The 12,263-nt window shown below is 39.9% G+C and overlaps 1 protein-coding gene across 1 annotated transcript in view; it reads right to left on the bottom strand.

Annotated features, from left to right (window-relative positions):
* Positions 1-4,486: 4,486 nt before the first annotated feature.
* LOC106882135 (uncharacterized) overlaps positions 4,487-12,263 on the bottom strand; it is a 23,693-nt gene continuing 15,916 nt past the window's right edge. The window contains exons 4-6 of the mRNA XM_052977699.2: positions 11,801-11,964; positions 9,328-9,491; positions 4,487-4,796 (exon numbers count right to left, since the gene is read on the bottom strand). Of these exons, the coding sequence (XP_052833659.1) occupies positions 4,744-4,796; positions 9,328-9,491; positions 11,801-11,964 (381 nt within the window). The 3' untranslated portion in view covers positions 4,487-4,743. The remainder of the gene's footprint in view (positions 4,797-9,327; positions 9,492-11,800; positions 11,965-12,263) is intronic.

Raw genomic sequence — 12,263 nt, 5'->3', positions numbered from 1 at the left:
TGTGCCTGTAATTCAAAGGGTCAGCCTTGTCACACTGTGTCACGCTGAATATGCCCGAGAACCACGTTAAGGGTACACGTGTCTGTGGAGTGCTCAGCCACTTGCACGTTAATTTCACGAGCAGGCTGTTCCGTTGATCGGATCAACTGGAACCCTCGACGTCGTAAGCGACGGAGAGTCAACAACAACAACAATCACGGTTTCATATTCTTCAGTCGTTCATTGTCGCAACGACGTAAACAGATAAACAAAACATAATGATTTTTCCGTTTCCTGAAAATTGAAGTCTAGCTTCGTTCGCAGACAGCGATATCAAAAGATGTTTAAAACTCTCATCCAGTTCTCAGCAAAAGCTATTATTACTACCAAACATTTTGACCAATATAAATCCCGTTAGAGTGACTTTTGAGCCCCGGAATTCTGAGAATTTATTCATGAAGTGACAAGTGATTTGAATTTCATTTTTGCACATGTCAACTCCCATTCCGTTACAAAAGTTTTGTGAATTTCTTGGCTTCGTGAAATTTTACAGAGCTTTCACTTTGCATTGCACTGAAACAAATTAGCCTTCAACTAAATTGTTACGTGGTCGGAAAAGAAAAGGTGAAAACATTCCTTTAACACCGAAACGTGACGATTTCTCTTTTCTCTTTTACTTGTTTCAGTCATTTGACTGCGGCCATGCTGGAGTACCGTCTTTAGTCGGGCAAGTCGACCCCAGGACTTATTCTTTGGAAGCCTAGTATTTATTCTATCGGTCTCTTTTGCCGAACCGCTATGTTACGGGGACGTAAACACACCAGCATCGGTTGTCAAGCGATGTTGGGGAGACAAACACACACACACACACACACACACACACACACACACACACACGTAACTGTAAACTGATACGTAGACCTTTATCTCTCACATCCAGCAAAGATACACATAAAATCACATAGACAAAATCAACACCAACAAACTCGTCGATTCACCAAATACAGTGCTTAGATGTAAGTACACAAGAAGAGCAACAATCATATTACAACCAAGTCATGTTTACGCACAAAGAAGAACATAATGAAACAAAACTTCCCTTATTTTATCGACCCTGAAAGTATGAACGGCGGAATTCGAACTCAGACCGTAGCGAAGAGCGAAACACCGCTTAGTATTTCGTCCAGTGCCCTAATGATTATTCCAGCTCGCCGCCTTAACAATAATAATAATAATAATAATAATAATAATAATAATAATAATAATAATAATAATAATAATAACTCCTAAGCTGGGTGGCAAGCAGCCTAGGAGAAGGAACCCTCCAAGCCCCAAACCAGAGGAGCAAGGACCCTGCCTTGATGGAGATGGTGTCCAGATAAAGATATCGGTTGGTAGTAACCTAAAAAAACACCTCATTTGTGAGTGAAAATTTCAAGCAAAATAAATGATGATAACGGTGTGAACGGAATTAGAACCAATCGTGAAGGTGCCACAGGAAAAGCCTCTGTAGGGGTGAGAATCTCGAAAAGAATAACGTAGGTGAAGGTCAGCGAATGCGTAGTCAAGGTGAAGTTGTAGTGGAGGAGAGGCCGGCCAATCAATATAATGTAGAAAACCCTGAAATAAGAGGGGATATGAGTGAGGAACAGAGAAACCTCAGGAAAAGACTCGATGATATAATAATTACAAGAACAGAGACTAAGCCGGTGAATCTAAGACGCTTCGACTGTAACAATGTGAAACGCGCAACCCAAAAAGATCTAACGGACTTGATCAAATCTGCTTCAATTTTAGTAGGTGAGGTGAACTAGTTGGAAAGAAAGAGAGGAAAGCAGACAGACAGAAGATGGATAGAAGAGACAGTATTCTAGAGTACTGTTACTGAATGTTTCTCGTTGAGAGATTTACAAATAGTAAATTTTCTATTTTATTAGCTCAATGCCTGTGTGTCACTTTGAAAACTATATATTCCGAACAAGAATTTAGCAGCGCCACCTCTATCCGAACAGTTACTCTGTGCTGATGAAGGGAAATAACCTAGAATCACGATAGGCAGATATTGTTTTGTGGTGAGTGGGGATGGTAAACTCCCTTGTTTGAAAATATAAGGACACAGAGAGTGTGCCGTATAGCCAGATGGATACGATGTTTCCTGGGGCTAAATAGCAGTAGCATTCGTCGACTACCACGTTATTTTGGTATACAATCTTTACTCTGTACATATATTATATATATATATAATATATATATAGATAGAGAGAGATGTATGTATATATGTATGTATATATATTATTAATAAATAAATGTGTGTGTGTGTGTGTCTGTGTGTCATTATTCAATTTATTTCAAGATTTCTTGCCTATGGAGAAAGAACCGGTTTCTAACCTAGATCCAAAGCTCTTTCATTGGAATCTCAACAATACTGTACTTACTCTTTTACTTGTTTCAGTCATTTGACTGCGGCCATGCTGGAGCACCGCCTTTAGTCGAGCAAATCGACCCCAGGACTTATTCTTTGTAAGCCTAGTACTTATTCTATCGGTCTCTCTTGCCGAACCGCAAAGTTACGGAGACGTAAACACACTAGCATCGGTTGTCAAGCGATGTTGGGGGGCAAACACAGACACACAAACATATACAAAGGCCTCTACTTCACTGCTATACCTTTCTGTCCCTTCCTCCTTGTTCCACTTCCTCCCTCCACCATCCTCTCTGCTCTCGTGTGACCTGTGGTCAGCTTTCTTTTCACTCCAGCCGCTGTGAAGGCAAGACGAACTACTAGCGTTCTACCTCAGATTCGCGTTTGGCCGTACGGCTTTTGAATGTTGTTTTCACTGTCCAATTTTTCCTGTCTTGGAATCCTCTGTGTAGTGGGTTGATCCACTACTCAGGAAGAGACTATTCTAGAGAACGTTCTGTCTTATCTTCGAAACGTCAGGTTAGAATAGAGGCAGCTGATGAAGGAATATTCCAAGTGGCTCTCTATGTGTTCGTTCCGTTGTCTGTAGTTCATTGTTCTAATGTCCTGTACCCTGATATGCATATATATACACATGTAGATGTAAGTATGTACATATATGTGTGTATACATGTATATATATTCTTTGTATTATATATATATATACATATACACGACGGCCTTCTTTCAGTTTCCGTCTACCAAATCCACACACAAGGCTTTGGTGGACCGAAGCTATAGTAGAAGACACTTGCCCAAGGTGTCACGCAGTGCGAATGAACCCGGAACCATGTGGTTGGTAAGCAAGCTATTTACCACACAGCCACTCCTGCGCCTACAAAAACAACCTACTTATATCCCACTTCTCTTGTATTCTATGAACTTAACTATGAATTCTCGATTGAACCTCGGCAACATTCACATATAGAAATTAACACTGCAATCTGCATTTGCCCATTCACTTGCTACAGCACACACATACGTTATAGCAGCGCACACTCAGGAAATGTCTTGCAAAAGTTTACACATATACCTACACACTTATATTCATAGGCGTGGGAGTGGCTGTGTGGTAAGTAGCTTGCTCACCATCCACATGGTTCCGGGTTCAGTCCCACTGCGTGGCACCTTGGACAAGTGTCTTCTACTATAGCCTCGGGCCGACCAAAGCCTTGTGAGTGGATTTGGCAGATGGAAACTGAAAGCCCGTCGTATGTATATATATATATGTATGTTTTTGTATATGTTTGTGTGTCTGTGTTTGTCCCCCCACCATCGCTTGACAACCGATGTTGGTGTGTTTACGTCCCCGTAACTTAGCGGTTCAGCAAAAAGAGACCGATAGAATAAGTACTAGGCTTACAAAGAATAAGTCCTGGGGTCGATTTTCTCGACTAAAGGCGGTGCTCTAGCATGGCTGCAGTCAAATGACTGAAACAAGTAAAAGAGTAAAGAGTAGAAGAGCATACTAGTCCAGCCCCTGAGTACATACGCTCCTATGCATACCAAGCTAACGCCAGAAATCTCAACTTGAATGCACACACACATTGCAAAGGCACTGAGGAAATTTAGATGTTCGCACGTTGCACGTTACACGCACACGCACACACATATACAACTCATACACACACGGCGAGCTGGCAGAATCGTTAGCACGCCGGGCGAAATGCTTAGCGGTATTTCGTCTGCCGCTACGTTCTGAGTTCAAATTCCGCCGAGGTCGACTTTGCCTTTCATCCTTTCGGGGTCGATTAAATAAGTACCAGTTACGCACTGGGGTCGGTATAATCGACTTAATCCGTTTGTCTGTCCTTGTTTGTCCCCTCTGTGTGTAGCCCCTTGTGGGCAGTAACGAAATAACACACACACATACAGATACACACAAAGAAGCAACACAGCATATATAAGAAAACACGAGATAGAGTTTCTAAGTGGCTGCGGGTCCTGCTACAAATAGCAACCAAACCGTCATCAAACAAGACCTCACCATCTGAAAATTGAAACTGACACATTAGATAACTTACAGGAATAATTCCAAAAATCATGAAGGTCTCATCTGGAAGGCTTTTTATTATAGATCTTGATGACAATTAACAGGGTGTTAAATAATAACAATAATTGTGTTACTCTAGATGGAGAGAAATAGTAAAAGTGATTGATAACAAAAGATTGCTGAAGGATTGAGTTGGTTATTGAATTTTAAGTGACGCTTGACATATTGTCAGTGATGATGGTCATCGTGTAAGCATAGATGTTAACAACAACAACAACAATAATAGTAGCAAGAGAGATCGTGTGATTGGTCAGTTTGGAATCAAACGGATAAATATAGCCAAGGAATCAGCCACTCCAGGTCCTGAAAAAGAAAAAAAAAAAAAGAATATCATTAACAACACACTCGATTCAGTGATTAAGGAAACTTTGAAACGCCAGTGTTTTGACATCATTGTTTCCCTTCAGTCAAGGCTGCTTCCCGATCCCTGAATGAAAACAAGAACGCTGCCTCTTGCCTATAGAATCAGCAATTAATCTGTTTACTGTACTCTATAAAACAAAGAGCTATTTGGTACTACATGAACAAGAAGAACACCTACTACTACTACTACTACTACTACTACTACTACTACTACTACTACTACTATTACAAAAACAACAACATTATCAATGACAAGAAAAACAGTAACAACTGCAAAAACTGTACAACAACAAAAACATCAACTAGAACAAAACAGTAACACTATAGCAAAAACAGTAACAAGAACAACTGCGTCAGCAACAACAACAACAACAACAATAACAACTCGATGATCCTCACATTGATTCGTAACTTATTTTGGCAGATTTGAGCGTGAATTTGATAATTGCTGTTGCATTTCGTCTTCGGAGAACAACTTGTGCCTTTCAGACGATGTGCTGACGACACACACGATTCCGTGACGTAAGCGGACTCTGAAATACCAGTGTTTTAACATCGTTGGTTTTCCTTCAGTCAACGCTGCCGCCAGATCTCTCAATGTAAACAAGAATCCTGGCTGTTGTCTGTAGAATCAGCAATTAATTTGCTTAGTATACTCTACAAACAACGGCTCACTACTACTATTTCATGAAAAGGAACAGTAACACCGACTACTATTACTACTATCATTACTACTAATACTGTTACCGCTGCAGTTGTTGCTATTATTGTACTGCTGGTGCTAACTATGGCTGAGCTGTTATATAAACATCAATATTAACAACGGGGATTTCCCCAAAAGGACTTCTATATGGTCATGAGGTCACCTCCTTCTATCTTTCTTCTTCAAATAGCTCATCATCCTTCATCCTGAGCCTACCTTTGTTCATGTTCCTCCTCCGCCCTCCTTTTTCTTTTCTCTCCTCCATTCCAGTATTCATCTACTTCCGACCTTAATCCCCATCAAAAACGTCTACTTGTGCCTCTAAAAGAAATGATATAAAAGGGAAGAGGTGGTATTCCTCACCCCACCCCTTTAAAAATAAGATTTGTCTGCTAAGGAGATGAGCATTTCAAAAAAGTGCAAAGGAATTCTTTTATTCTTGTACTTGTTTCAGTCATTTGACTGTGGCCATGCTGGAGCACCGCCTTTAGTTGAGCAAATCGACCGCAAGGACTTATTCTTTGTAAGCCTAGTACCTATTCTATCGGTCTCTTTTTGCCGAACCGCTAAATTATGGGGACGTAAACGCACCAGCATCGGTTGTCAAGCGATGTTGGGAGGACAAACATTGACACACAAACATACACACATACACATATACATACACATACACACATGTATATGTGTGTATGTATATATATATATATATATATATATATATATATATATATATATATATATATATACGACGGGCTTCTTTCAGTTTCCGTCTACCAAATCCTCTCACAAGGCTTTGGTTGGCCCGGGATTATAGTAGAAGACACTTGCCCAAGGTGCCATGCAGTGGGACTGAACCCAGAACCATGTGGTTGGTAAGAAAGCTACTTACCACACAGCCACTCCTAATTCCATCTTTTTTTTTTCTCGATTCTAGTTTCTAACTTTTGAAAGCTCAACCTTTTAAACCTTTTTCTGTAAAACAACCAGTTTTTTTTAAATGATTTAAAGTTTGAACATTTTGTTGAACCCTCTTTCTTGTAAAACAGGAAGTTTTTTCCATTTAAACCTCTTGCTTTTAAGATCATATTAACTCTTTTATTATTTAGATTATCATTTACGTACCATTGCAATCGTTAGCCCAATTTCTGATTCACCCCCATACCACGTACGCTTTTTTACCCCTGGGAGTTTTAATCACATCATCATATGAGCATTGAGGATCTCTCTCTCTCTCTCTCTCTCTCTCTCTCTCTCTCTCTCTCTCTCTCTCTCTCCTCATACTCCCATACCGTTGTTTCCCTCACATTGGTGATCTTGGGTTGCATCGCCTGGATGTAGTTGGGCAGGCTGTCGATTTATAGAAACAACCTTAACAAAATAATGTAAGAAGCTGACGCAGTGGAACGTGGTACTGATTGAGAAAAACATTTAGTATATTTTATAGTATATTATGTTTGCATAACGAAGTACCACATACTACAAATCATTAATGTTTACACAGCAGCCACCAAGAATGCGTCTAATATGTAAATTTGATATATTCAATAACTTAACGCTGCTGTATGCGGTGGCTATATATGCAATGTGTTCGGAGGCAACAATAGGTTAGATGAGTGTTGATGAAGGGGAAACAACACCCGAAATATGGCATATACACTCATTGCCCATTTTTGTCTTCTGTCACATTGTTTACATCTGACATCTCGATACGAAACGTTGTAGCAAAAATCAGTGCTGGCTATAAATTTCTATAAAATATCTGTAGAAGCAAACTTGACAAAATATTGTTCTAGTGTGTGTTCGTTCGCGTTGTCATCGCGATGGTTGTTGTTGCTGCTGTTTGTGAAGTTACCGTTTCTGTTGGTGTCATTGTCAATATGTTCGGAGGTATTATGACTGTTGTCGTAGTGGGACGAATCCGGCTATCAGCTGAATCCAGTGTGAAGATTGCCCCGCCGTCCTCTTTTGGCCGGGAGGAGCAGGTAATTCTTATTTGTCTGGAGGCTGTGGCGAAATAGGTAGTATGGTGGACCCGTTTGAAAGGGCTAAAGACAGACACTTTCCTCTTTGGCCAAAGTCTCATCAACTTTTTCAAGTTTCAATTGAAAAGGAAGTTGAGGGTAGAGAGGGAAGTGTTGCCTTGTAGCAACTTTGCTGAAAGGTAGGTGAATGTTGGAAGAATGGCCAGTATGAAACGACCAATTCTGAGTGTACACCTATGAAAAAAAAATTAAAGAAGTGTTCTTGCCCTGTTGATCAGACACCCGTGGCTTTTCTGGGTTTTTCCACGAGGACCTTAAAGCACCTCCTCAATTAGGGGTTTTAATTTGTTCAATTCTAATTTTTATTTATATTGTATACACGCTGTAAAACCCATTCTATCGTCCTGTTTTTGTCTTTTATGTTGTTGCATGTTATTTAATGTTTTATGTATGTGAGCCCTTGCGGCTAATAAAAGAATAAATTTTTACTGTTGCTGTTGTTGTTTGTGTTGTTGTGGCCGTTTGTGTCGTTGTTGTTGTTGTTATATTTGACCAGGCTCCACTGAATTTTTGTGAATGCTTTTTCTCTATCAGAGAGGGAACGTATTATATTTACCTTTCTCTACGCGGCGAACTTTGGCGGTAGTCGGAGTATGGATTGTAAACAAACATAGAAAGAAAGGAGAGTGGTAGAGAGAGAAAAGCAAACAGAAGAGACACCGGGGAAGACAGAGAAAGAGAGGCAGAGAGAAAGAAATATATAAAGAAGGGATGACTGATAGAAAGGGGTAGGAGAATATAAGTAGGAGGGAGAGTAAAGAAACAAAGAAAGAAGGGAGTAAGAGGAGGTGACTGAAATGTGACTGAGAAGTAAGGATGAAGAGGTTCTTGAGAAAATTATGTTAAAAAGATTGTATTATTATTACAACTATTATTGGGTTGTCCGGAAAGTTCGTGCCGATTTATAGCAGCTTATCTTTCGACTTATTTGCCATGAAACCACCTCAATTCTGGGAAGAGGGTATTTTCAAGTTGAAGTGAAGATGGAGACGTATTGTGCAACAAAATGGTTCATATTTGGTTGATTAAAAATGTAATGGCAAGTATTTATTGATCTTTTTCTTCCCTTTAAAAATCGGCACGAACTTTCCGGACAACCCAGTAATAAGGCAGCGAACTGGCAGAATCGTTTGCGCGTCTACCGCTACGTTTTGAGTTCAAATTCCGCCGGGGTCGTCTTTGTCTTTCATCCCCTTTTGGGGTAGTTTGAATAAGTACCACTTACGCACTGGGGTCGAGGTAATCGACTTAATCCCTTCCCCCAAATTTGGGGCCTCGTACTTCCAGTAGAAAGGTTTATCATAACTATTAAATATTATGCTACAAAACTTATATTTTAATAAAGTATTTGTAATTTTAACCAAGTTTAAGAAAGTTAATTGAAATTAAAAAAATTACAAAAATTGATTTTTCTAAGGTGAGGTAAGGTTGCGGAATTATAATCAAGGCACTTGCCTAAAGTGCCACGCAGTGGGACTGAACCCGAAACCATGTAATTAGGAAACAAACTCCTTATCACACACCCACGCCGGTTCCAATATGTATAACAATTACAAAAGTAGTGCTAACAGCAGCAGCAACAGCATCAGCAACAGCAACGGTAGTAGTAGTAGTAGTAGTAGTAGTTGCTGCAGCAGCAGCAGCAGCAGTAGTAGTAGTAGTAGTACATTGAAAGGAACACAAATACTTAGAGAAAATGTGAAAGAAAAGACGACAAAAGACTCACCGCTTGCCCAGGTGGTTTGGGAATCCGTGCTGGCATAGAAAATTGAAGGGTAATGCTGTAAAACTGCATATGGACATGTGCGTGGACCTTGAATAACAACCAGCCAGCCACGATCTGCCTCACACGCACCTTCGAAACGCCCTATATAGAAGTAGCGGTTTAAGCTATGGAAGAAATAATAATGATTTCAGATTTTGGCACAAGGTCAACAAGTTTGGAGGAGGGGATAATCGATTACATCGACCCCAGTGATCGACTGGTACTTATTTTATCGACACTAAAAGGATGAAAGGTAAAGTCGACCTCGGCAGAATTTGAACTCAGAACATGAAGACGGGCGAAATGTCGCTAGGTATTTTGTCCGGCGTGCTAACGATTCTGCCAGGTCGCCGCCTTAATAACAATAATAATAATAATAATAATAATAATAATAAAATAATAATAATAGTAATAATGAAGATGATGATGATGATGATGATGATGATGATGATGATGTCCGCTATATTGCACCTATCCTAAAATAGACACAAGCGCAGATTAACCAACTCGATAGCACTACTGGAAAGACAATGACGATGTATAGTGCCCTACAACCTAAGGCGAATGTACACAGGATCTACTTGAAGAGGGGTAAAAGAAAGAGAAAATACAGTTCTATATTTAAGAGATGGGGAATTATGTACATTATTTACATTTGACGGATATTTGCCCTCATCTTGTTTCTTAACACAACGTTTCGGCTGATCCCGGTCACTGCTTGGGATCGAACTCGGAATCTTGGGGTTAGTAGCCCGCGCTCTTAACCACTACACGATATGCCCGTGGGCATATAAATCTGATATTTTCCTACCCTTCCTTAATACCGGTTCCCATATGCTACTCATATCCGCACTCGCTCTGCTTAGGAGGTTCTTGTGTCCTAGCATATGTGCTGCTTCTTTTAGTTTTCGTATTTTCCAGTGGTGTCCTCTGTCTATCATTTCAACTTCATCCCACAGGAGGAGGTGGTCTCCATTTTTCCATACATGATCAGCTATACCCGATTTATCAATATCTCCTCGTGTCATCCATACAGTGTGACAAGAGGATTTGCTCAGTGCCTAAAACATCGTGCAAAGAATATAAGTAGCGATCGTGATACACACCACGAAGAAATGATTAAGCTCAATAACAACCTATCAAGCAACAACTAACCCAAAAGTATACTATCCACTCTAATTATGAAGAAACGAGAGAATGAAACCAATGAACGGTCCACAATCTGTGTACCCTATGTGAAAGGCCTCTCCGAAAAAATACAAAAGATATGCGGCCCATATGACCTCAGTACAGTATTCAAAAGTAATACAACACTTCGCAAATATCTCCTTCGAGTAAAACCACCAATAGAAGAGAATATGACCAAATACTGCGTGAACTCCATCCTATGCAGCTGTGGTAGGTCATACAAAGGCGAGACATACCACCACCTCAAAATAGGAGTAGAAGAACATCACGAAGCTGTGACACGAGAAGATATTGATAAATCGGGTATAGCTGATCATGTATGGAAAATGGAGACCACCTTCGCCTGTGGGATGATGCTAAAATAATAGACAGAGAACACCACTGGAAAATACGAAAATAAAAAGAAGCAACACATATGCTAGGACACAACAACCTCCTAAGCAGACCGAGTGCAGTATGAGTAGCATATGGGAACCGGTATTAAGGAAGGGTAGGAAAATAGATTTATGAGCTCTCTGCGGGACTGGCTAACTGAAACCACTAACTGTGTCAGTTCACCATTTATTAGTACTGGACCAGCCCACTTCTCACCTGGTGAGGTCCGCCACAGCAGTAGCCATGACGGGTGTTCTGGGCTTCGTATATTTTACCCCAGTGTCACTTTGATGGCATGTACTTCTCTCTCACTCAATAATAATAATAATAATAATAATAATAATAATAATAATAGTAAGGATTTCAAATTTTTGCCACAACGGCAGCTTGGGGGAGTAGGTTAAGTCGATTACATCAACCACAGTGCGTTACTGGTACTTTTTTAACAGAAGAAGAAGAAGAAGAAGAAGAAGAAGAAGAAGAAGAAGAACTTGTACTATAGATACTAAGCCTGAAATATGGGGGTAATAAAAGCAAACTGGAGGCGGTAATCTCAAAGAGCAATGGAAGATGGAGTACCACAAGAGAATATAACAATCACAGATAAGTTCGGCCCATTATTTAAGAGGGATGTAAGTCAAAGTTGTCCTTTACAATAATACCAGTTTTTTTTTTTTGAGAAACAATGATCTTTATGTATTCTCTCGAATACAGGTGATATGTTATAATCAATTAAATGCAATCAATTGGTAGAAACATAATTCATTTATTGCCCACAGATGGCTGAAAAGCAAAGTTAATATGCGTGTTAATTGATCCCAGGACGTAATATGACATAAGCATAAAAAATATAGTGATAATAATGACATACTTATTTCCTTGAAGTGAGAACACAGGAACGTTGCCTGGAGTTAGATCATGCCATGGGGAGCTTTTCAGATTTGTGATAGAGAACCAGTTTTCAATGTTTGAATTTCGACCTTCAAACACCATATTTACAATAGCCGATTGGTTTTTGTAAATTACGAGTTTTACCTAACAAAATAACAAGTTAATATTCATAATTATATGTAAATAATATACATATATGTATGAATATGTGAGAGAGAGAGAGCGAGAGAGAGAGAGAGAGAGAGAGAGAGAGAGCATATGTGTGTGTGTGTATATATATATATCACCGACTCCTTCACCTGCACTTCTACCAATGTTATCTACTGCATCTCCTGCTCTCTCTGCCCTTCTTTATACATCGGTCAAACGGGACGCCGCTTGGCTGACCGGTTCGCGGAACACCTCCGAGACATCCGACTTGGCAATGACACCCCGGTCTTGCG

The sequence above is a fragment of the Octopus bimaculoides genome, chromosome 28, assembly GCF_046866305.1.
Source record: "Octopus bimaculoides isolate indiv1 chromosome 28, ASM4686630v1, whole genome shotgun sequence".
Lineage (NCBI taxonomy): Eukaryota > Metazoa > Mollusca > Cephalopoda > Octopoda > Octopodidae > Octopus > Octopus bimaculoides.
The sequence above is the reverse complement of the archived record's forward strand: the minus strand, read 5'-3'. Positions and strand labels throughout refer to the sequence as shown.